A 25095-nucleotide genomic window follows, 5' to 3' on the forward strand; every position below is an offset into this window, starting at 1 on the left:
AGGTGTTGCTATAGGTGAACCCTGTGAGCTGAGGCTGGGGGCCCCACCCGCATACTCTCGATCCCAGGCCCTTGTTTCCCCATAAGCACAAACAGAAAGCCAGCCACTCTGCCTTTATTTCCCCCTGCTGTAGAGATCACAGTAAAAGGGTCTTATGGCCAGGGGGTGGCCACAGGGCTCAGGTGAAGCGTCCTCCACCTTAGCACTCACGTGCCCTATTCTCTGCCCTTGCTTTCCCTCTGGGACTGGGCAGCACCAGTCCCTCCTGCCCCAAGTACCGTGGCTTTTTTACTTTTCAAACGAAGAAGCAAATGGATGAATCCTGTACAGAGGGCCAGGCCCATCTGCCACATGATTAGGGTGTTCCAGCTAGGTGCAGGCCACCTCAACACTCTTCTGCAAAAAGGGAACAGTTGTCGAAGGCTTCTTCCTGGGGGTGGGGAGAGCTTGGTCAGCAGCACAGTTGTCCTTGTCTGGAGGTTCATTTTTGCCTCAGCTTTTTGATGAAGGACACCTCATCCCGATTCCGGATACCGTAACTGAAAGAGGAGGGCTGTAGTGTGAGGTCTGTTTGTGACTCCTCACCAGAGACTCATGTCAGGGACCAAGAAAGGACAAACAGGAAGAGCACTGTGTCCAGGAAGGTGAGGAAGTGGCAGCGGCCATCACCCCATAGCCCACACTGTGCCAGCGGGCAGCCTTTCTCCTGCACACATGCTCTCACTGGCCTCCTCTGGCTGTGGGAGGCCCCACACTGCCACTAGTGAGCAGTGCTCACTCACACTGTGCTTATGCCTCCCATTCCGGTAGGAAGGGCCCCCAGGAAGCTCCTTGCAGGAAGGAGTCAGTCCATCCAGGGACTGTGCTGGTCTTGGTTATTCCCCGGTAAGTGATTTAAGACTCCTCCTTCCGGGGAAGAGGCCCCGGCCCTCTGGCAGGGCTTGGGGAACAAGAGGGCAACACACTAGATGCAGCTCAAAATGTGGCCCCAACTTACTCTCGAAGCTTCTTCCTGTCCTCAGTGAGCTTCTCTCCTGCAGAGGTCAGGTAGTATGTCCTCCACACATAGGACCTGCAAGATTCAGATGGGGATTCAGGTAAACCACAAGCACGGTGACTGGCCAGCTGGGATGCAGGGGCTGTGTGTGAGATGAGCTCAAGGTGCTCAGTCCTGGGGGCCCAGGGCAGGTGGCCTCTTCTTGGCCTTTCCTGCACCACGTATGCACCGGGCATGAGGCAGCTGTAAGGAAGCACTGCTCTCAACGGGCTGTGTGGGGTGGCTGGGAGCCAAACACACCTTATTAACAAGACAGGCGGCAATACCAACACACAGGCAACAAGACACCTGACCTAGTGGGAGTGAGGAGAGCACCCATGTAAAGATGGGGTGGGGCTGCCGAAAGCTGCCCCATCCGTAACCAGGGAGACCACTTCCGGCCACTGGAAATGCTATCTAGGTGAGGTGAAAGGGCATGAAAGAGCAGCTGAGGCAGGACTCCCAGGCATGGAGGCAGCCACCACGTCTCCATGCTTGGGACAGGGAGCTCAGACCCCGTTGGCACTTTGCAGCATTCAGGCAGCAGGTGCTCGTGCTGCACCAGCCCTTCCTGTGGCTCCACGTACCAGCTGATGTGCTGAATGCCTCCTTCCCGCTCCTGCCTGAGCTGCACGTATCTCTGAATGGCCTTCTTCAGGTCCAGGACCGTAGCATTCTGTACCACAACCACAGCTGCAACACAAAAGGAGAACAGCCATGGCGGGGAGCCACAGCCTCGGATGGCAGGAAAGGAACCCAGAAGCTCTGTCCAGATGGTTTCGGATGGAGATTCAGATCTGGGTAGGGTAGGCTTGTGCTTGCCCCAGTATCCTTGGACGTGGCCCTTGAGTTTCCCACTGAGCGGCCATGTTAGCATCTTGCCTGTGTGAAAACTCAGACTGCATGGTCCAAAAGGAGAAGGGAGCACTTACGCATTATTTCTCCATCCATCTTGCACACTCGGACTGTCATTGCTTGGCCATATTCTAGTGCTATTTGTGAATTGACCTCTTCTAAAGTAACCTACAAAAAGACCAAGGGTGGAAGTGGGATCCCTGCCTCTCTTTACCATCCCAAACAGCAACAAAAGAAAGCAAGCTGATAGTGTCCAAAAAGCAGTACCGTATTTTATGAAGAACAAGAAACAAAATTTCTTGCTTGTATGTTAGGGTTTTCCCCAGTTCCACCCACACGTTTGTATTTAATGTGCAAAGTGGATAGGATCTCGGGAGAAAGAGGAGTGCAGAAACAGGAGGATGAGGATCAGATCCGGGTTCTGGGGCTCGGTAGCAGGAAGAACAATGCCAGTTGAGTCTGAGAGCCCCTAATTACCAGGATTCAGGCCAGGGCCCAGGACAATGTAGACGTGAGTCTACCTTTACCTTTACCATCCTTGTTATTTTGCTCATATTGGAGTTTTATTTTTTTAACGTTTATTTATTTTTGAGACAGAGAGAGACAGAGCATGAACGGGGGAGGGTCAGAGAGAGAGGGAGACACAGAATCTGAAACAGGCTCCAGGCTCTGAGCTGTCAGCACAGAGCCCGACGCGGGGCTCCAACCCACGAACTGTGAGATCGTGACCTGAGCTGAAGTCGGACGCTTAGCCGACTGAGCCACCCAGGCGCCCCTGGAGTTTTATTTTTTAAGTGTATTATTTTTTAGTTGTATCACAATGTTTTATCATTACCGTGTTGTGGCGTCCTGGTAAATCTTGCACACTTGACTCATGTCTACATTGTCCTGGGCCCTGGCCTGACTCCTGGTAATTAGGGGCTCTCAGACTGAACTGACACTGTTCTTCCTGCTACAAGGATTTCAAGACAGGACCGTCCTGAGGCACACTGAAGGCTGATAAGTGAAAAACCATCAATGCTGATCTGGTCTTTACGTAAAATTTCACTGTTTTGTTTATCGCATACTTATTCACATGACCTTCGAGTTTTTGAAACAGTGTATTAAAAGGTCATATAGCCTGACTTTTTTTTTTTTTTTTTAATTTGGTTGTGGTTTGTTTTGACCCCTTTAAATTCTGCTCGCCAGGTGAGAGCCTCGTTCGCCCACCCAACCCCCACCTCCATCCCCGCCCCGGTTAAGACCTTCGTTTGAGCCCAGAGGCGCCTTCCCCTAGCTCCCCATCAGGGCCTCCAGAGGTCTGTCAGCGGGAGCACCGCCCGGCGGGGAACGACCCCCGGCGGCTCCCCGCCCGCGCGCACCTGGATCGGTAGATCGCATAGCAGCGGGTCCTGCACGACCATGGCGAGACCCTCCTGGAACACGTCTACCGCCTCGGAGTGTGGCAGCGCCTCCTCTTCGTCCTCATCGTCCTCGGGCGTCTCGGGCCGCACAGCCACCTCCTCCTCCGCCTGCTCCAGGGCGCCTCTTAGTCCCCAGGCACGGCCCGCGCTACCTGTTGGGGTACGCGACGGAGGCGGGGCGCGCACCCGCGGGGACAGCAGCCAGTCGCGGGATTTGCGAGGGGCGGGGCCGCCACGAGGACCAATGAGAAGCGCGAGGCGGCCCGCCGCAGTGCTCACTGGGAACGCGAAATCGGCGTTGCCGTTGGCAGGCCGGGAGGTGGGGCGGATTCCCGAACCAATGTGAGCTGGAGACGGGCCTGGTGTCAGTGCCCCGCGGCCGGCCGCGGGGGTTGCCGGTAGCCTGCGGGACCCAGGCGGCCGCCATGCTGCTCTTCTGCCCGGGTTGCGGGAATGGGCTAATCGTGGAAGAGGGACAGCGCTGCCACCGCTTCGCCTGCAACACCTGCCCCTACGTGCACAACATCACCCGCAAGGTGGGGCCCAGAGGCCGGCGCCGAGCCGGGAGCCTCCCGTTTCCCCTCCCACCAGCCCCGAGTCCCCCTTCATGCGCCCTTGCTCTCGCAGCCACTTCCCGTCGGATGCAGATCCTGTGGTCCCTACCCTGATCCGGCTGTTTGTCCCGCCCCACTGCCGTCACCTTGGGCTCCGTCCAGTCATCTCCTGGCGTTGCAGTCCTAACCTCGCCCTCGGGCTTCAGGCCCGCGCGCGCGTTCCCTTCACTGTATTCACGGCAGCTGCCCGAGTGATCCCGTCAACGTTTAGGTCAGATCAAGTCCGTCCTGTGCTCGAAAGGTCTCAGTATCTCCCCCGCACATTCCCAGGGCCGGGTAGGCTCTGACGCCAGCACCTCCCCGCGACCTTCCAAGTCTGATGGCACGTCCTAATGTACTCTTCGTCCCCAGCAACAGCAGCCTCTTGGAGGAGCCCCCATTGCGCACGTGCTACCCGGGCTTTTGCACATGCCTTCTGCTCGGCTTACTTTTTCCCTAGATAACCATGCCACTCGTTGGTCGTGTCTTAAGTGACTGCTGCGTTTAAAACTTCAGCTCCTCCCCCCATTTTGTCCGCCTTCCCTTCTTTATTTTAATCCATCGGACTCCTTGCCTTCTAATATACTTTGTAACTTAGGTGCTTTGTCACTACTAAGACATAAGGTGTAAGGAAAGCAATGATGTTTGTTTTGTACCCTGTTATGCTCTGGGGTGAACCTGGAGTGTAGTGAAATAATGCACTCTCTATTGTAAGTTGTTATTTTGCCTTGATAATAGCATCCTTATTTATTAGCACGCTTTTACTTTTTAGAAGCAGAGCCCTCCCTCCTAATGTTTGTGTATTACTCTGCCGCAGGGCTGTGTTGTGGGAGTTTAGGATCTGAAACTGGGAAGAGTGAACTCTTAGGTAACCCTGAAATTTCAAGGATGGGTGGTAAAACTTGGGAAGGAGGCCCAACGTGACCCGCTTTGAAAGCTCTCTGGCTGGGCTCCCCAGCCAAGTGGTACGCTTTGGCTTTATTGTGTTTCTCTCTTTTTGGGTTATGTCGTACCGTAGAAGTGTGAGATCCCACCTGTGCTGTTTTCCTTCCTGCTCTGGCGTGGCATCCAGTCCTCGCAGAGATGTTTTTTCTCTCCCCAGTGACTCTTTCTCTTCTTTTGGGGCGTATCCCAGGCCTGGATCCTCTAAATCGCAATGGCAAGTCCTGCTCTGTGAGGGTAGAAACTGTTTTCTTTGAGTAACCCTCGAGTCTGCCTCGAAGGAAGTCTGGCGAGACACTTGAGCACAGGCGTGGTTTGGTGACCCGGGTTTGTGACGTTCCCTTACTTGGAGCCTGAAGACTTGCTGTTGTTTGTTAGGCAACAAGTCGGAAGTACCCAAAGCTGAAAGAAGTGGACGACGTGCTTGGTGGGGCAGCTGCCTGGGAGAATGTTGACTCGACTGCAGGTGAGACGGAACCTTTTCTGGCACTGAGCTGTGGACACAGATGAGGCTGCTGAGGCTGCTTACGGTGACACTTGCGCTTGGAGGAAGTGAGCCTCTGAAAATAGAAAGTGTGTCCATGTTTTCCTTCAGTAGTTCGTTGCGAACACAGACAGCATAGGCCCAGGCCTAGACTAGAGTCTCAGAGTGACCTCTTCATGTTTCATGACCTTGCTGGGCTCTCTTGACCTTTCTGGGGCTATTCCATATTCCCTGATTATGAGAGCGTGAAGTGAGTCGATCCAACACACTCCATAGCTGTGATGATAGCAACGACGACAGGACTGGAAGAAGTCAGAGCCTAGGGGAAAAAATTCTGCTGTCGATTTTTAAAAGTTAGTGCCCGAGAGCTTTAAAGTGCTTTTTTTTTTTTTTTTCAATATATGAAATTTATTGTCCAATTGGTTTCCATACGACACCCAGTGCTCATCCCAAAAGGTGCCCTGCTCAATACCCATCACCCACCCTCCCCTCCCTCCCACCCCCCATCAACCCGCAGTTTGTTCTCAGTTTTTAAGAGTCTCTCATGCTTTGGCTCTCTTCCCCTCTAACCTCTTTTTTTTTTCCTTTCCCTCCCCCGTGGGTTTCTGTTAAGTTTCTCAGGATCCACATAAGAGGGAAAACATATCGTATCTGTCTTTCTCTGTATGGCTTATTTCACTTAGCATCACACTCTCCAGTTCCACCCACGTTGCTACAAAGGGCCATATTTCGTTCTTTCTCACTGCCACATAGCACTCCATTGTGTATATAAACCACAATTTCTTTATCCATTCATCAGTTGATGGACATTGAGGCTCTTTCCATAATTTGGCTATTGTTGAGAGTGCTGCTATAAACATTGGGGTACAAGTGCCCCTGTGCATCACTCCTGTATCCCTTGGGTAAATTCCTAGCAGTGCTATTGCTGGGTCATAGGGTAGGTCTATTTTTAATTTTGTGAGGAACCTCCACACTGTTTTCCAGAGTGGCTGCACCAATTTGCATTCCCACCAACAGTGCAAGAGGGTTCCCGTAAAGTGCTTTTTTTAAGTCTTGTTTCATATCTGATAGAGGTAAACATGGGCAAGGAAGGAAAGAGGAGAGCCCTAGACACGCCTGTACTTAGTGGAGGAAGAGCCAACTCCTGCTCAGTACCATCTTTTTTTCCCCTCTGGAAGAACATCCAAATTTGATAGGGTAAAATTAGCATTGGCAGAATTCGTCAAAAGGAGATGAATTATGTACCTAGTGTTCAAAATGGTGTTTGAGAGTGTTTGAAGGTGTTATGAAGAGTAGGGTCAGTTTCTCAAAGTGAAATAACTTTGCCTCGAGGCACTTTGCACAGGTGTGGGGGGTGTGGTGAGATCTTCATAAGAATAGCCTGAGGAACTGTTGCCAAAAGGGATCCCTAAATTGCCTTTTTTTTTTTTTTTTAAGTTTATTTATTTGTTTTGAGAGAGAGAGAGAGAGAGAGAGTGTGTGTGTGTGTGAATAGGGGAGGGGCAGACAGAGAAGGAGAGAGAGAATCCCAAGCAGGCTCTGTGTTGTCAGCACAGAGCCCCACCCAGGGCTCAAACTCACGAACCGTGAGATCACGACCTGAGGCGCCCCTGGATCCCTGAATGTAAGGGGAAGTGGATTCATCATACACTGGGGGCTCCCCTGGGAAGATGAGAAGGCGCTGGTGATGGAAATGCACTCAGAAGATTCTTCAGGGAGTGGACCCCATAATGCACATGGTAGCCATGAGTCAATTTTCATGTTACATTTCCAGCCAGTCTTCAGCCAGATTAGAAAAGAAAAATGGGACCCCCGGAAGGATGCAGGAGTGTTTTCCAAGTCGTAGGTATCCTCAGTTCCCTCAGTGTGAGAGCATAGGGGGAATGTTGCCACTAACCGTAGCCTTAAATCATGGTACAAGGTAGCCTAGGCAAAGGGTACCAGATGAATGCAGCGGGAGGAGGGTCTTTGCTGCCCTTCCACAACACCTACCCTCAAGCGGTGTGTTTTGGTCATTAACATCATCTTTTTTTTTTTAATTTTTTTTTTTTTTCAACTTTTTTAATTTATTTTTGGGACAGAGAGAGACAGAGCATGAACGGGGGAGGGGCAGAGAGAGAGGGAGACACAGAATCGGAAACAGGCTCCAGGCTCCGAGCCATCAGCCCAGAGCCTGACGCGGGGCTCGAACTCACAGACCGGGAGATCGTGACCTGGCTGAAGTCGGACGCTTAACCGACTGCGCCACCCAGGCGCCCAACATCATCTTTTTTAATAACGTGAGTCACTTGTTTTCTCTTGTTGCCAGAGTCCTGCCCGAAATGCGAGCATCCTCGTGCCTATTTCATGCAGCTTCAGACCCGCTCTGCAGATGAGCCAATGACCACTTTCTACAAATGCTGCAATGCTCAGTGTGGACACCGCTGGAGGGACTAGGGCCAGGCTGGCCCAGCTGTGTCAGTGTCTGCTCACCTTGTTCTCCAGGGTAAATTCCCAGTCGGGAGTGTGAACTGGGTCCTGAGTTTTTGCTGGTGTGGCAGAAAGCTAACCCTTTTAGGGTAGCAGCCCAGGATGTCAGCAAATTAGCTTATCTGCCAGTGAGCAGGTGAGCTCATTTATGTCCAGGGAGATTTTGTTTGTGGGGGGAAGCGTATCCATAACGTAGTGTACTCTGTCTGTGGTCCTGTTGGTTTATCTTTTACATGAATTGGGTAATTGGTATTCTCTCACCACCAGCTCTCTGAGATATGTACCCTGTTTGCACAACTGATAAAGTTTTACAATTTAGTACATTAGATGTCCCTAAGTACCTAACTGTTAATTGCAAACTTAATCACAATCTGTTGTGAATATTTAATTAAAATGGAAAACCCACTACTGCTTTTTCAGTGTTTTAAATGCCTTGAGAAGTAGACATCAAACAGCTGCCATACTTAGGGCTTTCCTGGTCACAAAATTGCTCGTAACATGGATTTCATGTATCATATCTGTTCTTGTTTCTTAGGATTTCAGTAAATGTATTAGATAGAACGTCTTTATATTTTCTTTCATCTTTCCATTTGCAAAAGAAAAAGGACACCTCAGACTAGATGGGGACAGGATGGCAGTTTGTGGATGGATAAGTTTCTTTCTCAGGACCTCAGACTTAATTATTTTTCCAAATCTCTCTCTTTTTTTTCCCTTTGTTAAAGTTTATTCGTTTATTTAGAGAGAGAGAGCGAGCACACGTGCCATGAACTGGGGAGGGGCAGAGAGAGGATCCCCAGCAGGGAACCTGATGTGGGGCTCAATCTCACAAACCGTGATCATGACCTTGAGCCAAAATTAAGAGTTGGATGTTCAACTGAGTCACCCAGGCACCCCTTCCAAATCTCTTGATAATAAAGTCTCACTTGTGAAATCATGAGCTATAAATTTATGCCTCTAAGACAGATTTGTACTTTTTTTGAGAGTTGGTATCTTTCCCAGAAGTGATTAAGCTTTAAGTTTGACATGATGGTTTTCTTTTTGCCATGACACACAGGCCAGGTCCTGAGCCCATCGTCTCTGGTTAGATTCTAAAACAGCTTGTTCTGGTTGTACCAATGTGAGTTTATAACGTGGGTGGTACCTTTAGTGTCTCCTACGTATGCCATCAGTTTTATTTCCTCAGATCTTCTCTGTGTGTTTGCTGTCGGGTCAGTGGTGAATATCGTGTGCTCTGATGTTAGCCTGCATGTCCGCTTAGCTGGGAGACCTCAGCAAATCGCTGAACCTCTGCCTTTATTTTGTCATGTGCAAAATGGTGGTAATGATTGTCAATTTCAGGGGTTTACAGACTCTTTCTGTAAAGGGCCAGATAGTAAATACACTTCATGGGGCAAGAATCAAAATCTAGGAAAAGAAACTTCCGTAACTTTTTTATAGACTAAATTCAAAATGTAACCGTAGTAATTGTGTACAGCATTTTATGATGGTGGTCTACTGATGAAAAGAATGGGTATCATTTTGCTTGACTGGGGTTCAAAGGTAGCGTTTCTTGTCATCAAAGTAGATTACAAATATGCATCTGGTAAAGCTGGTTAAGTGCCTGAGAGCAAATGAAGTTAACTGTTGATGTTACCAGTAGATTGAATAGAGTCAATACTGATGAGAGACACAATTTCCACAAAGGATTTGCCATATTACGTTTTAGCAGGTTCTAATCCGTGTTCTACTGAATTAGTGTTTTCTCAACTTTGAAAATATTCGTGTTTGCAGTTGTTGGGCTGTTCCACAGACCATGCATACAGGCTAATTCTTCAGTTGCTTCTCAGCTCTGTGCTGAGGCATTGACTCGTGGAAGAAACAGTTGAGCAGAGTCGGTAACATCTGTGGATTCATCATGATTCAAGGAAAATTACTTCAAATCATTTTCCTCATTAAAAATTTTTTTTTTTTAAGTTCATTGATTTTGAGAGACAGCGTGCGAGCGGGAGAGGGGCAGAGAGGGAGGGAGGGAGAGAATCCCAAGCAGGCCCCGTGCTGCCAGTGTCAGGCCCCATGTGGGGCTTGATCTCATGATGGTGAGATCCTGACCCAAGCCGAGATCAAAAGTTCGATGTTTGACTGAGCTACCTTGGTGCCCCTCATTTACCTCATTTTTGTTTGACTATTGCTGTTGCTTTCAGTGTCCTTAGGTTTTAGAACAGCTGTTTTCCAAAATGCCTATAGTCTTAAATTCATTTTCTCTGGACCTGACTTCTTCAGCTGCTGCAATTAAAGGCAAGTCATTGTCAGAAAGTGGTTTTCCTGGCTTGGTTAACAAATGAGGCATTAAGTAATTTAATATGGTTGCTTCATTTTTTTATTTAGTTTTTTTGAAGAAACTCTGTGGTGTATGGAGAATAGTGCCAGTGACTTAGTGCTTAGGCTGATAATGTTGACCGGCTGAGGTGTCATTGCATCATAAACAGCCCTTTGCCATCCAATTGATGATGAAATAATCTACACTGTGCCTTGAAAATGTGACATTCAGCGTCCACTTTTCTTGTTTTGTAATGATGGAGATGCACTGTTACTAGGTTAAGGAAAAAAAAGAATATATAGGGCTGCTTCATATTTAGGACTCTGACTAATCCTAGTGATTTTCCAGAACTCTCCTTGGCTCCCTCCTATCATCCAGGAAGGGCACTGTGTTGACTTTGACTGATGTCCTCTCTTACCTGTTTTCCTAGTACTTTGCGCTGTTACGATGCATTCTTTTTATTTAAGTTACTGTGTTTGGGGCACCTGAATGACTCAGTTGGCTGAGTGTCTGATTCTTGATTTCAGCTGAGGTCATGATCCCAGGATGATGGGATTGAGCCCCAAGTCAGGCTCCATGCCAGCGTGGACAGTGCTTAAGATTCTCTCTCTCCCTCTGCCCCTCTCCCCTGCTCATGAACTTGCATTCTCTCTCGAAAATAAAATAACTAAATAATAGATAGATAGATAGATAGATAGATAGATAGATAAGAATAATAATACAAAACGAGAGGAGCGTTTGGGTGGCTCAGTCGGTTAAGCGTCTGACTTCTGCTCAGGTCATGATCTCACGGTTTGTGAGTTTGAGCCCCGCGTCGGACTCTGTGCTGACAGCTCAGAGCCTGGAGCTTGCTCCGGATTCTGTGTCTCCCTCTCTCTCTGCCCTTCCCCTGCTCTTGCTGTGTCTCTGTCTCTCAAAAACAAATGTCATAAAAAAAAAATGAGATACTGTATTTTTCTCATATACTTTCCTTGTGGTTCTTTTTTATAGTGTGTGTCTCTCCTCCCATATTTCCTGTTTATCCGTTGGAACCATATTTTCCTTTACATCTTCGAGCATAGTTAGAGTAGCTGCTTTAAAACCTGTGCTGTTTCCAACAACTTAGTCCTGGGAGTCTGTGTGCATTGATTACCTTTCTTCTTAAGTGTGGATCACGTAATTCTGTTCTTATGTCTAATGCTCTTGGATTCATCTTGGAAATTATGAATGATATAGACCATAGATACCAGATTCTGTTATGTTTCTCTGGAGAGTGTTGATCTTTTAATTTATACATAAAGCAGAGCGTAAACTTTTGTGTCTCTGAGATAGGCAGCCGCTGAAACTTCTGTTCAGGTTGTTTAACCTTAGCTGGGCTGTTTAGAGTTGGCCTGTATACATACAGTTCGGAGGGTCATCCAGAGATTTTGGTATAGTGTATATATGTCTGTCTGTCTGTACGTATGTAGAGTTTAGATGTAGAATTTGGTGCTCTCCTCTCTAGCTTTTTTTCCTTCCAGGATTTCCTCCCTTTCCGGCTTTTGTGGTCTCTACCTTAGGGGTCATGGTGTGGATGGTGTGGTCTGCTGGACTTAAGGTAGCAAATGCTAGTTTCAACAAGGTGAGAGAGGGACCCTGACAGAGAGAAGGAAGCTCTCTTTCTAAGGATACTAGAGAAGCTTCAGTCAATATACACATACGTGCTTGTCGTAGGGAAGATGGGCGCCAAGCTGATTAAATTTTAAATTAAATCTGAAACTTGCCCAAGATGTTTGGATGCACAGAGCACACACATGCACGTTGAACTGTGACCTTATTTGGTACCCCAAGGAGCACAGACCCGATAAGTACATGAAAAGATGCATATCTTCACTAATAATCAGTGAAGTGTAAATGAAAGCAACCCTGAGGTATCTTTGCCTATCAGACAGGCAAAGATTTAAAAGATTGATAATGTACACGGCTGGCGGCTGGCGACAGGCATTCTTACATTTCTTTTGTGAGTAGAAGTTGGTATGCTTTTGGAATGTCACTTGGCAGGGTCAGTATTTTTAAATGCTGAACCTAAGACCCCACAGTTCCACCTCTAGCATTATTATTTTTTTTTTTTTTAGTGTTCATTTATTTTTGGGAGAGAGAGAGAGAGAGAGAGAGGGAGAGAATGAACGGGGGAAGGGTAGAGAGAGAGGGAGACAACAGAATCCAAAGCGAGCTCCAGGCTCTGGGCTGTCAGCACAGAGCCTGACGTGACGTTTGAACCCACACACCGTGAGATCATGACCTGAGCTGAAGTCAGACGCTTAACCAATTGAGCCACCCAGGCACCCCTTACCTCTAGCAATGATTTGTATAGAAGTACTCATTCTGATGAGTTAAGGTCCATGCCCAGACTTGTTCACTGCCTTGTTTAAAGTTGCATATGTGCACTGGAAATTAATATAATGGTATGTATCTCAAGAAATAAAAAACATGTAGGCAGCAATCCACAGGTCCGTCAGCGGGATTATTGAGCCATGGCATGTGCTACCCTTAAAGGCATATGAAAGGTTTTTATGTGCTGACCTAGAAGGATGTTGAGAATAGCCAGAGGAACAAAGAGCCTGCAAAGCTCAGCACAGTATGAATCCATTAAAAATGTCCTGGGTGGCTCAGTCGGTTAAGCATCCATTTTGGCTCGGGTCATGATCTCTCAGTTCGTGGGTTCGAGCCCCGTGTCGGGCTCTGTCCGTGTCGGGCTCTGTGCTGACAGCTCAGAGCCTGGAGCCTGCTTCGGATTCTGTGTCTCCCTCTCTCTCTGCCCCTCCCCTGCTCACGCTCTCTCTTTCTCTCTCTCTCTCTCTCTCTCTCTCTCAAAAATAAATAAACATTGAAAATAAAAAATCTTTAAAAATGTCCATTTGTTTGAGCTTCAGCTTTGTCTGGAAGGACTTGTGCCTAACGTCTCGCAGAGGCTCCCTCTGGGGTGAAATAAAGGGGAGTCTTGTTTTTACTTTTCTTTTGTATCATTTGTTTGTCTTTAACTGAGAAGACATTAATTTTGTGTTTAACATTCTCTCCAGTGGTGTTTCTTGGGAGGAATGCAGCAGACACTCCACCGACCAAAGGTCGAATCACCAAAGCCTACCTTTGGTGTCATGGGGAAAGAAGGATCATCCCACCTTCTAGTTCCCGGGTTTATGATTAGTGGTAGCAGTTGTCTCTCAACCCCACTTGGGACAGCTGCTCTGATCTGCATCGTGGTTTCAGATGTGGGCGGCCTGTGTGAGCCTGCCGTGGGAGGCTCACGTCACTGCTCACTGCAGTTATATCCTGAATCAGGCAGAGAGACTTCGCTGCAAACGCAGGAGCGGTCACCTCCAGGTCTGGAGGTTGGTGGGGGGGGGGGCCCTCCGACTTGCCATGGGACCCAGCAGATGCATCTGGGAAGGTGAGTCTGTGATTTGGACTTCTCTACACTCAAGTCAGCATGAGTGGATGGCAGAGAGTGGCAGACAGCAGGCCATCCCTGGGCCCTGGGAGGAGCCTGTGGATGGACTTTGAAGCGGTTGGGAGCATCGCCCTAGTTTTACCTCCTCGGGTGTCCTGGTCTTGGATGTCTCCAAGAGACAGCGTGTTGGCAGTATTTGCTGAAGAATGACAGCTATCACTACCTGGCCTGAGTACCATTGGGCAGAGGGAAGGATCTGAGTTTGTCACGTTGAGTTTTAGGTATGGAAGACTTTGCTTCCTCAATAACAGCGAGGGGTGGTTCTGGGGCCAGATGGTCTGAGATTGCGATGGCCATGAGTGGAGATGAAGACCAGGCCCTGCGGCTGGCAAAACCTCTTCAAACCCCCATGCCCTTGGGGGGCCTTCGGGCAGAAGAGAAGCCAGGGTCTTGGGATCGCCCCTTTGGAGCTATGGGTGGCAGCACGTGAGGGTGGGGTTCCAGAAGGAGGATCAACTCTGCCAAGCAGAAGAAGGGGAGATGAGGATCTGTGCTCAAGTAACATCCAGAGTCCTGCTCCCAGGGGCCCAAAGCATCAACACCATTTAAAGGCAAGGTCAGTGTCTGTAGGGAGATTCGGGATGCATTTCTCATCCTGTTGGGGCTAGGTGCAGGGGGCACAACATAAATCAGACAGTGTCTCACCCTGGAAGAGCCTTGTGTAAAGAGGCAGCTTAGCAGGGAGCTTTGCTGACAGGGCCGCAAAGGTGCTATGAGGGAGTCTCTGGGCAGAGGAGGTCAGTTAACACGTGCAGGAAGAGAAGGTGCATCGTTTTTCTCCCTTTAACCCCCAGGCCCCCCACAGAGAACTGTATCGACACCCTCATTCTGAGCTGCTCCCACAGCACTACCTGCTACCCTGCTTCTGTCATGAGCGGACTGGCTTTGCTCTGTCACGTCTGGTCCGGCCAGAGAGACCCTAGGGAGCTTGGGGAGTGCTTCATGAAGGAAGGGGCATGTGATACGGAAGGAGGTCGGGCAGAGGAGACAGTGTGAGGTGGATTAGACCAGCGGGAGACCCAGAGTGAGTTCCATTTTTAAAAAAAATATAGATAGTCTGGGAGCCCGGATGGCTCAGTTGGTTAAGCATCTGACTGTTGGTTTTATCTCAGGTAATGATCTCACAGTTGGTACACGGAGCCCCATGTTGGGGCCTGTACTGGGTGTGGAGTCTGCTCGGGATTCTCTCTCTCGCTCCCTCCCTCTGCCCGTCCCTCGCTCACTCACGTGCTCTCTCGCTCGCTCTCTCTCTCCCCCCTCCCTCCCCCCAAATAAATAAATAAGTAAACTTAAAAAAATAAAAACAGAGACTGTTTAAGAGGGGACACGAAGGGGATGCAGTAATCTGCGTGAAGCCATCTTGGAGGATGGTCTGCAGGCACCCTCATCTGGCAGGGATTCCTCTGGCATCAGGTGAGTGCTCAGGGTGTGAGGGCCAGGGAAGGTGAGGGTCTGAGTCTGTCTGGAAACCTTTCCCTGCAGCACACTTCCTCGTGGCAGTGTGTGGAGGTTCTGATGCAGGAGTCCAGCTATGAGGCAGCCCTTAACTTCGTGGCGGGCCAGGAAACCAGGGCAGGAAATCTGGGAGGCCCTAGTGGGCCGACCTCATGGACTTGACCCTGAGGAGGGTCATGGAGGAGATGTGTCCTGAGAAGGGACCAGAGTGCTTGTGGGCTGAAGGCGGTGGCCGCAGACCTGATGGGGGAGGGGCAGGGCTGGGTGCTGGCGTCAGCCGCGCTCCCTGGCAAGACTGTCGCGAGGGAGAGACACTGGCTTCCCTCCTCCTGCTCTGACAGCCATCCTGTGACATGGTCCGGGGTTGTCTGAGCTGTGATTAGATCTCCCTCGTGTCATCCCAGTGCCTGTTCCAGGACCACGGAGTATGCGGACGGGGGTTTCTACACTGCCCGGCCCAGTTTCTGTTTGTCAAGGACGTGGGTAGCCCAGAGGAGACAGAGGCCAGTGGTGCCCGGGCTTTCGTGGCAACCGGCTGGACACATGCTAAGAACAGAGGTGCCAGGTGCCAGGTGTGGGGCGGCACGCCACCCTGCCCAGCTCACTTTGTAGAGACAGAAGCCTTCTCTGTGGGAAGAGTTCTCAGAGGAGAAGCAGGGACCATCCCCCCAGGTGGCCCTGCATAGGTCTCCGCTGCTCCCACAGGGTGGGTCCTGGCCCTGGTAGCTCTCAGCTGTCCCTGCTCTGGGGCCTGTTGAGCTTGGAGCCACCCCACCCTGTGCTCTCGAACCATCTGGGATGGTCTGGCCCAGCTGGCCCAATTCTGCATAGACGGAGGGCTCCTTCCACTGGGGCCTGGGTTAGCTCTTCAGCTTGAAGTGGCTGCTGTGCCTCAGGCTCCCCGACCTGATGCTCGCTCTGATCCTGTCACTACACACCCTGGCCACGGGCTGTTGTCCGGCTGCTCCCCGTCTCCACCCAATCACTGTGCAGGAGGGGACAGACGCTGGGGGGGGGGGGCGGTAAACTCGCTACAGCCTCCCATGCTGTGGCTGGTGCTGCTAGGTGACGCTGCTTGCTAGGAAAGGGTGCAGTCTTCCTGAGCATGGATCTTAACAGGGGTCAGTCCTGTGGGTACATGGCTAGGCTGCTGGGGTGTTGGGGTGGTGTCTGCCCCCCTGCGTGTGTGCAGGCTCCTCGAAGGTTTACGTGCTGTGGTCTGTGCTGCTTTTTTGCCTCCTTATCACCCATCAGGCTTGCATAACCAGGCTGGCCCTGCTTCCTGCTTAGGAACTATCAGCGCACCATCTGGAGCTACAAATAGGGTGATAGGAAGTCAACAGCCTCCCAGCACCCAGGCACTTGTGAACACCCAGTCCCTCCGCCTCCAGCTTACCCCTGGTCCCCCCAGGGATCCTGTTGCTCAGGCTGGCACTCCTCTCTTGGGGTGCTCTCCTTCGCAGGACCGGCACCTTCTAAACAGGGATGCGATCGACAGAGCTTAGGGAGTGCAGTTTTGTTGCGAGGACACGCCACTGCGATCCTCCTACCTGATCCCGGGTCAGAACATTGGGATGGGCCTTTGTTTAAGGAGACAGGATGTGTAGACGTTGGCTGTGTGACCCTGGGCAAGGCATTTCCCCTCCTTGGGACTCAGTTTGCTTGTCTGTGTGTAGGGACGGTCTTTCTACCTCACAGGGCTGCTGTGGGAACTCAAGTGTATGAGGCAAGCTACGCAGTCGGCACAAAGTTACCCTTACCCTGCCTTCCTTGCACGACAGGACCTGGGCCCAGCAACAGGGGGCTGTATTGGCAGAGGATGCCTGTCCCAGAGAAGAAACGTGTAGGCAGACTCAGACACATAGCTGGTTCAGAGTCCAGAACCCACCAGAAGATCTGGGTTGGAGGGCACCATGCTATATGCTGTAGCCATGAATCTTTGGTCTGGCCAATGTATCTTTCTGAGCTTCAGTTTCTTATGGGAGCAGCTCAGGCAGTGGTGTCCAATCCCTGTCATGGGACACGGTGAGGGTATTGGTGGTGACCCACTCAGAGCTGTCAGTGAGGAGCATACTCCATAGGGAGTGGACCTCATGGGGAGCATGCCTCACAGGGGGAGCCCTCACGGTGAGCACCTATCAGAGGGGTTCTCTCCACAGAGAGCAGCCCTCATGGTGACTGTCCCCAGGGGGGTGCTCTCAGCCCAGTTCCTTGCAGGATGGACCTTGGAGACTGAGGCCCTGATGCGGGAGTTGAGTACCTGGCTCCTGATCTGCACGTGCATCAGCCCTTGGGTTGGCTTGGGAGTCTCCATCCACGGGGAAGGAGGAGGTGAGGGCTGGGCACTGGTGTCTGTGTGAGGCCAGGGGGTGGAGGGCTTGGGGGGCAGGGCTGTCATCTGTCTCACTCCACAGCGAAGGCTTTGGCTCGAACTGTGCTTGGGGCTGTCCTCCAGGGACCAACCTGGACTTCATTCCCACCCATGCACCATGGGTCAGATCTCATCACCTCCCAGCCCTGCCCTTGATGCATTGTCTTGGGATCATTCTCAGGGGACTGCCCTGTCAGAGTGTCAGCTGCTAGGTACTAATCCTGCCCTGAAGCAGCCGTCGTGAGCTCCCAAACGTCACTGTTCCCAGGGCTCGGGGCTGGATCTTTCATCTGCCTCAACAACAACATCCTAAGGATCGACTGCCACTGGTCTGCTGTAGAGCTGGGTCAGGGCCCCAGTCCCTGGCTCCTCTTTACCAGGTGAGGCTGGAGGGCCAGGCCCACCTGGGCAGGGGACAGGGGCCAGTGGTGAGAATGGGTCCCCATGATAGCAGCAGTAGGGGCTGGGCTGGTGCAGTGGCCCCTTGGTGGCGACATATACCCTTTCCAGCAACCACGCCGTGGGCAGCAATCACAGATGTGTCTTCCGGGCCAGCGAGTGCACTCTGGTGCTGCCACCTGAGGAGGTGCTTGTGCCTTCTGACAACTTCACCATCACTTTCCACCGTTACGTCTCTGGGAAGGAGCAGGTCAGCCTGGTGGACCCACAGTACCTGCCCCGGAGACATGGTGAGGCCTGGGGTAGGGTGCTCTGGTGGGGAACATCCTGGCTTCATGGGGATTGGGGGCAGGGTCCCATTGCCCTTAACCTCCATGGCTCAGTGGGTGCTCTCTGTCCCTGCTAAGAGACACCCAGGGCTATGAGCGAGCAGGGCCCCTGGGAGGGAGGGGCCCACTGGTTAGTGGAGAGGTAGGGTTCAGGAGGAGGACGAAGACTCAGGGCCGTAAGTTGGGGCAAGGGTACGACTCGAGTCACTTGAAATACACTTCAGTCACAGTAGGAAGAAGTCCGGTAAGACCCTGGGAAGCTTATGGCTGCAGGGGCCGTAGGAACTCACTGTCATCTCGTCCCACCTGAGGCCTCACTGGGAGGCAGCAGCAGGGAGGAGATGGAGACCTGCCTCCCAGTGAGGCCCCTTGTCTGGAAGGGCCTTGACCATTCCCTGCCCCCAGCATTTTTCAGACCCCCGGTGCTGGGCATGCTGACACGCACACCCTCACGTGGCCTCATTCTGTTTCAGTGAAGCTGGACCCTCCCTCTGATTTGCAGAGCAACGTCAGCTCTGACTACTGTGTCCTGACCTGGAGCGTCAGTCCTGCTTTGGAGCCTCTGATCTCCATGCTCAGCTATGAGCTGGCCTTCAAGAGGCAGGGGGAGACCTGGGAGGTAACGCTGGGCTGACTACTCCAGGGGCCTCTCTCTTCTGGGAGCGGCAGCCAAGGGCCACTCGGGAGATGTCAACTTGGAATAATGAGGAGGGGAGGTGGCCAGAGTCAGGAGTGTGACTGTGCACATGTGCATTTGTATGTGAGTGTACCTGTGTGTACGTGAATATGTGTCTTTATATGTGTGATGAGCACCGGGTATGCCTATATATATGAGTGTGTGAGTGTAGTGAGCGTGTTTGTGTGTGCAAGCGCACATGGGGGTAGATGAGTGTCAGTGTGTGTACATGTGCCTGCGTGTGTGCCTGTGTGTGCGGTTGTGTGTGTGCATGTGTGTTCTTGAGGGCTGATGGACCCTGTCACCCTCAGCAAATGACAACTGTTCTCTACCCCACAGCAGGCCCAGCACAGGGATCACATTTTTGGGGTGACCTGGCTCAGGCTTGAAGCCATCGAGTTGGACCCTGGTTCCAGCTACGAGGCCAGGCTGCGCGTCCAGATGGCCTCACCGGAGGATGACCTGGCGGAGGAACAGCACTATGCGGGCCAGTGGAGTGACTGGAGCCAGCCCGTGTGCTTTCCCTCTCCCCAGACCTCTGCCCGAGGTGGGGGTCTCCCTCCCAGAGCGCCTCCCTTCCCATGTTTGTCACACCCTCCCACCTTTTCACCCCCCCTGGAACTTCCTCCCTGAGGCAGTTATACCCCGGTTGACCACCTTCCCCTGGAAATCTGAGATTTTTAACTTGCCAAGCATTGGGCTTCTTGGAAAGTATAGTTATTGTCTGTCACTGGGAGTGAGTGTGGCCCACCAGGCCTATGCTTCTGGCTCTGGAGGCTGGACATGGTCTCATCTCTCTAGGAAGGGCTGGGCTGGGCCGTTACCTGCTAGGAAGGGTGGCTGACACTGATGACCTTGCGGATGGAGGAGGTGAGACCCAGGGGTAGGTGATTCATTAGCAGGCATGATGCAAACCTCTGTGGCCTATGAGAAAATTTCCAATGTGGCCCGGGGCACTCCCAGGGGTGCTTTGCCATGTGGACTGGAAGGAACATCCTGGTGCCAAGGAGGCTCACGACCCTGGGCCCTTCCTACCCACAGGCCCCCTGTTATCACCTCGGGGGCAGCCTGACGGCACCCTTGTCGCTGTACCTGTCTTTCTGCTACTGACCAGCCTGACCTGTCTCCTGTTCAAGCTTTCACCCAGGTCGGTAGCCAAGGTGTGTGTGTGTGTGTGTGTGTGTGTGCGCGCGCACGTGTGTGTGCATGAATGTGTTCATGTGACTCTGGGTGAGTTTCCGTGTGCATGTCAATGTGTGTGCATGTGAGTCAGTATGTCTGTGTGTAGGTGTGTGGTAGGTGGGGCATCTCGGGCCAAACCTCTGGCCCTGGATGGGGTGGGGGGTTTTTAACCCTCTGCGCTGGACCTGTGGGGGAGTTCCTCAGTTGCCAGGTGAGGAAACGGGTGCTTGGTGGGGCTGTGAAGGCCAGGCTCGACCTGGGAGCATAAGAAAATGCCTGAAGCGTGTGAACCTGTGTGTGACAAGATCTGGTTTATATTTTGAGAATGCATTTTGGGGGTACAAGGATATGGAGAGGACCTGCTGGGAGGCCACTGGTGGTGTCCAGAAGGAGGAGAGAGAAGCAGAGGGGGAGCAAAGTGGAGGAAATTGCCAGGTCTTAGGAAGAGAAACCTAGGGGTCAGATGAGGTGGGACTGGGGACTCTTGAGGTGGGGAGCTGGAGAGGCCACTTCCTCCCCTGGGAGGCTGGTGAGGCTGCTGGGGACCTGTTGTGTTGGAGCCCTGTGCCACATCCTCGTGACAGGGCCAGTGGGTCTGTTGCTCAGTGAGGAGTCAGGTGGGGTAGGAAGCTGCCCCCTGTCTGCCAGGAGCACAAGTGTGGTTCCCGAAGGTGCCAGCTCCCTCTGTGGGCTGTGGACACAAGCGGTCACCTTGTAGCCCTGAACCCACCATGACAGCTCATCCTGTAAAGGACAAGTGTCTTGGTATAAGTCAGTTCTATGGGGCCCTTAGGCAGGGAGGCCACAGGGGCAAGTGTCGGGTCTTGGAGCCAACAAGAGGTAAGAATGGCAGCAGCCCAGGTGAAGCAGGGCCACCTCTGGCTGGAAGAGAGCAAAGCTCCTGCGGGGACATCATGCCTCCTGGAGCTGGGCCTCCAAGGGCCCTCCTTGGGCGTGCATAGGCCTCCAGGTGTCCTCTCTTGGCCCCAGGGTGAAGAGAAGCTTCTACCAGAACGTGCCGTCTCCAGTGGCCTTCTTCCAGTCCCTGTACAGTGTGCACAATGGGGACTTCCAGGTGCGTGCACAGCTCACGGCAGGGGTTGAGGGAGAGTCTGGGCTTGCCTACATTCTGACCCGACAAAGATGTGGACTTCTGGTGAGACTTGGGGGCTAGCATGGGGGCCTTTGTCAGTGCTTTCAGCTTTTTTTGGTATATGTAGTCGGTTTACATTTACACGCTGTGTCTCAAATGCATCAGAACAATTAGCTTTATTCTCTGTTGTGGGTTTCTTTTCATTTCTGAGTAGCAGCCCCTGTGAGGTGTATGGTCAGTTTAAGGTGCAAACAATGGTGCTGTCTGCAGCTGCCACACGTCTCGTCCCCGCTTCTTCTCTGAAGGTTTCTGCGGGGAGGACCCGGTGCTTATACTATCCCTGGGGCCTTCGGTGGTCTATGGGCTACCGCTCTGGTGGCCACTGTGGAGTGCCTGGCCTCTCCTGTTCCCCTGGGTAGCATGCTGGCACCATGAGCACTGAGTACACTCCACACGTGTCTCTTTGTGGTGCCACGGTGAGTACTACCTGGAGGGTCGCATCAGACACCTCCCCCTCCCCCCCCAGCCCCCCACTGGCCTGGAGGCTCCTGCCCCTCGCTGGGCAGGAGGGGGGCAGGGAGCAGCCCCAGCAGGTGGTCTCAGGTTCCCCACTGTGGGTGGTGGACGGGAGGTGATGCTTCCTGGTGCCCTCGGACCTGCTCTTCCCTGATCCCCTTGCCGTTGCCGGGTTTCCCTCTGCCTAGTCCTTGTGTTTCTCAAAAGGGAGCCCAGAAAATTTAAAAAAGAAAATTAAAGAGGGAGCCCAGTTCTCAAGATTGTTGCCCAAAAGTATAACTCAAAGCTTAAAGCTGAGCGTTTTGTCCTTGGTGGAGGCCACCCCCTTTTCTCAGGCAGTGGCCATCACTGTCAAGACCCCTGGGGTGTCTGGGCACGAAGGCAGATTCCATCACCCTGGAATGTATCTTCTGGGCTGCGGGCACCCGGCCCTCCTCTGTAGACCCATGTCACCAGCCAGGGTATTTAGAACCCTCCAGTGGTGATATGGAGCCATGGGTCGGCTGTCCAGGGAGCAGGGCAGTAACAGAGGGTGAGGTATGCGTGGTCCATTTGGTGGTGATTCCTGGTCCCACATAGGAAATACTTTCCTGTAGGAGGTGGGGGCCTCCTGTGGCTCCACGGATGGGTCCAGGTCTGCTGCCCTTAGCCCAAAGGTGCTGGTTCCAACAGCATCTCAGTGTGTGTGTGATGGGGGTTCAAGAGGGGGTGCCCAGTCTCTGTAGCTGATGGAAGTGCCTAGAGCAGCGGCCAGGGGTTCTCTCTGTCCTCGACACCTGTCACCAGCACGGATTACTGAGGGTCCTGAAGAGACTCAGGGTCCTGTGCTGAGGCTGGGCTGGCACATGGAGGGTGAGACAACATGTTCCAAGCACAGTCGTTGCTTGGACTCTGGGTGGGGATGTCTGGAGAGCTTCTTGGAGGAGCAGGGGAAGCTCCTTCCAGGCAGAGTCCTGAACATGCTGCCTGAGCCCTTCCCCCCACCCCCCATGCTCTGTTCTAGACCTGGATAGGGGCCCACAGAACCGGTCTGCTGCCGAGCCAGGACTGTGTCAGTTCCCCGAGAAGAGCCTCGGAGTCTAGTGTCCAGGAGGCCATTGCGTGGCTGACCTATGGCCCGGTGGATCCCTGGCAGTCAGTGGTCCTGGAGGAAGAGGAGAAAGGCCCACGTCCTGGCCTCCCAGAGGCTGTGTTGTTAGCAGGTCGTGTGGCACAGGGAGAGCAGCCACCTGCCTACCTGCCACAGGAGGACTGGGTCCCTGGGAGCCCCACCAGGCCAGCTCTCCCACAGGCAGAGGGCAGCAGTGGTGACTACTGTGCCTTGGGCTGTCCCGGGGCGTGCCACCCCTCGACCTTCCCAGGAAACACGCAGAGCTCTGGGCCCAGCCTGGCTTTGGCCTGTGGCCTTTCCTGTGACCAGCAGAGCCTGGATGCCACGCAAGGAGGGACCTATGTGGGAGTTGGTCACAGAGAGGAGCAAGACCCCGGTGAATGTGTCGCATGAGGCCCTCAGGGCACTTCCTTTGCTCCTACCCTTTGCAGACGCTGGCTTTGATTTAGAACCCTGATGAGGCCAGCTGCATAATGTGCATCATGTGGAAAATGGACTAAAGTCTCTGAGAACGAAGCCCCTGCACAGATATCCTGTCCAGATGGAGGCCGAAAACCCCTCCTCTCTCCCCTCCCCGCAGCATCCTACCACGCAGCTCCCACTCCGGCTCGGCTCGCCACTTCCCTCCCTGCCTTCTGGCTCCACCCTGGTCCCTCACAGGAGTGGGGGTGTTGGCTCCGCAGCCTGTTCTGCCCTCACTCCCTTAAAGGGCCAGGCGGCACCCAACAGACACAGATGAGGTGCTGTGACCGGGCGGAGTGTTGTCTTTCTGTGCCTCCCCGAGGTACCTCTGCTACTGAGATTAAAAGGGATTCAGTGGTTGTTTCAAACTGCTGCTGACTGGGAGAGGGGCCCACAGGAAGTGCAGGGGGTGGGGGTCTGTCTGTTCTCGGGTTTTCTGGGGTTGGAGATGCTGACGTTTTGAAGTTAGCATCCAAATGGAGACCTGTCCCTCTCTGGGTGACCGACCAGAGAGGGCACCTCTGCATGAGTCTCTGGTGTCCCCTGAGGCCTGTACAGAAAAAACAAACAAACAAACAAACAAACAAACACTTGTGGACCCAGGCTCCCAAAGGCAAAGGCTTCCTCTGCCTCAGACAGGCATCCCCCTCCCCTCTGCGTGCCTGCGGAGGCCCCTGGGGTTTTGTGGGGAGCCTCAGCTGAGCCAGATCATGGTCAGAAGGGGTGAGGCAGGACCCAGAATGTATTTTTAGCGTGTAGAGAGAGGAGGGGTGTGGACGGAAGTGAGGTGTAGGCATGTTCAGCTCTAACCAAGGATAGAAAAAATAGCATGAATCACCCGCCCCTTGGGGAGCCCTGGCCTGGGGTATTATTATAGCAGCATCCGCGTGGCTTCTGTGGCTTCACAGGGAACCTGGGCCACCTGCATATGACGAGTGACCCCCACAGCGGGGATGCCTCTTGTGCGTGGCCGGAGACATTGTTCCTGTGAGTCACACGTCTTCTCTCGGTGGCGCCCCGAGACCTGGCTTTGGGAGTGTGCAGCCTTAGAGGCTGTGTGACGGTACACGAGACACTCCTGCCCCTTCAGCCTGTGGGACTAACAGTACCTCGTAAGTGTTGCTGTGAGTTCACCCGAGCAAGCTGCCTGCATATCTTGGTGCCCAGAAAACGCGTTTCCCTTTTTTGTGACGAGATGACCCTTGGACGCTTGTGCTGTGATCCGGTTTCCAGCAGAGCAAGGTTTGAAGACCTTGGGATGAGGAAGTCGCCGAGCGCTGGGCACCGAAGGAGTCAGAGAGCAGGCGGCTGGCAGCTGGAGCCCTCACACAGCTGGTGGTTTGAGGGATTGGCCTCACGGCGTGGGCTGGAGCTCAGATGTCCAAAATTTGGCCGGCTGGGCTGCAGAGGGTCTGGAAAGCCAGGCTGAGAGCAGTGAGGGAAGGGGACTCTCCCTGGCGAGGGAGGATGCACAGTGGCTTCTCTTTCTTTTCTTTTCTTTTCTTTTCTTTTCTTTTCTTTTCTTTTCTTTTCTTTTCTCTTTTCTTTTCTTTTTTCTTTTCTTTCTTTCTCTTTCTCTCTTCCTTTCTTCTTTCTTTCTTTCTTTCTTTCTTTCTTTCTTTCTTTCTTTCTTTCTTTCTTTTTAAAAGATTTTTTATTTTTAAGTAATCTCTGCACCCAACGTAGGGCTAGAACCCATAACTCCAAGATCAAGATTCGCGTGCTCCAGAGACTGAGACAGCCAGGTGGCCCTCTTTCTTTAATTTTCAATGTGGTGAAATTCACATAATCTAAACGTAACTCTTCTAAAGTGTTCAATTCAGTGACAGTTAGTACATGCCTAATGTTGCCCAACTGTCATCACTCTCAAAGGAAATCCCCTTCCTATTAAGTGGTCCCCCCGCACCCCCCACACTGTGCCCTGTGCAGCTCTTTGCCTGCTTCCCGTCTCTGTGGC

The 25095-nt window shown here is 52.4% G+C and overlaps 3 protein-coding genes across 8 annotated transcripts; 2 read left to right on the forward strand and 1 right to left on the reverse strand.

Moving 5' to 3' along the window:
* Window positions 1-98: 98 nt before the first annotated feature.
* On the reverse strand, window positions 99-3525 carry SNRNP25 (small nuclear ribonucleoprotein U11/U12 subunit 25). The gene is made up of 5 exons (XM_042922450.1): window positions 3253-3525; window positions 1969-2059; window positions 1624-1729; window positions 998-1072; window positions 99-539 (listed from the first exon to the last, which is right to left on the reverse strand). The coding sequence occupies exons 1-5, from the start codon at window positions 3292-3294 to the stop codon at window positions 482-484; spliced, it is 372 nt and encodes a 123-aa protein (XP_042778384.1). The 5' UTR covers window positions 3295-3525; the 3' UTR covers window positions 99-481.
* Window positions 3526-3599: 74 nt separating this feature from the next.
* On the forward strand, window positions 3600-8187 carry POLR3K (RNA polymerase III subunit K). Its single transcript, XM_042922449.1, has 3 exons — window positions 3600-3830; window positions 5208-5295; window positions 7622-8187. Exons 1-3 carry the CDS (start codon window positions 3720-3722, stop codon window positions 7747-7749), a joined length of 327 nt encoding a protein of 108 aa, XP_042778383.1. The 5' UTR covers window positions 3600-3719; the 3' UTR covers window positions 7750-8187.
* Window positions 8188-12938: 4751 nt separating this feature from the next.
* IL9R (interleukin 9 receptor) lies at window positions 12939-24645 on the forward strand. Of its 6 annotated transcripts, none has more exons than XM_042922556.1 (9): window positions 12939-13484; window positions 17202-17330; window positions 17639-17750; window positions 17881-18059; window positions 18572-18717; window positions 19114-19321; window positions 19816-19921; window positions 20947-21031; window positions 22569-24645. In XM_042922556.1, exons 1-9 carry the CDS (start codon window positions 13304-13306, stop codon window positions 23067-23069), a joined length of 1647 nt encoding a protein of 548 aa, XP_042778490.1. In that variant the 5' UTR covers window positions 12939-13303; the 3' UTR covers window positions 23070-24645. The 6 variants fall into 6 exon arrangements, with proteins under 6 accessions (XP_042778490.1, XP_042778496.1, XP_042778494.1 ...); XM_042922562.1 differs by having other exon boundaries at window positions 23108-24645; XM_042922560.1 differs by having other exon boundaries at window positions 24047-24645.
* Window positions 24646-25095: the final 450 nt, after the last annotated feature.

The sequence above is a fragment of the Panthera leo genome, chromosome E3 (genome assembly GCF_018350215.1).
Source record: "Panthera leo isolate Ple1 chromosome E3, P.leo_Ple1_pat1.1, whole genome shotgun sequence".
NCBI classification, from domain to species: domain Eukaryota; kingdom Metazoa; phylum Chordata; class Mammalia; order Carnivora; family Felidae; genus Panthera; species Panthera leo.

Coding starts and splice junctions, on each gene's coding strand:
- SNRNP25 (XM_042922450.1), bottom strand. CDS start 3,294: ATGGTCGTGCAGGACCCGCTGCTATGCGATCTACCGATCCAG. Junction 1,073..1,623: donor GGCATTCAGCACATCAGCTG/GTACGTGGAGCC, acceptor TGAATCTTGCAG/GTCCTATGTGTGGAGGACAT. Junction 540..997: donor GACAGGAAGAAGCTTCGAGA/GTAAGTTGGGGC, acceptor CTCCTCTTTCAG/TTACGGTATCCGGAATCGGG.
- POLR3K (XM_042922449.1), top strand. CDS start 3,720: ATGCTGCTCTTCTGCCCGGGTTGCGGGAATGGGCTAATCGTGGAAGAG. Junction 3,831..5,207: donor TGCACAACATCACCCGCAAG/GTGGGGCCCAGA, acceptor GTTGTTTGTTAG/GCAACAAGTCGGAAGTACCC. Junction 5,296..7,621: donor GAATGTTGACTCGACTGCAG/GTGAGACGGAAC, acceptor TCTTGTTGCCAG/AGTCCTGCCCGAAATGCGAG.
- IL9R (XM_042922556.1), top strand. CDS start 13,304: ATGTGGGCGGCCTGTGTGAGCCTGCCGTGGGAGGCTCACGTCACTGCT. Junction 17,751..17,880: donor CCCTGGCTCCTCTTTACCAG/GTGAGGCTGGAG, acceptor TACCCTTTCCAG/CAACCACGCCGTGGGCAGCA. Junction 18,718..19,113: donor GGCAGGGGGAGACCTGGGAG/GTAACGCTGGGC, acceptor TCTACCCCACAG/CAGGCCCAGCACAGGGATCA.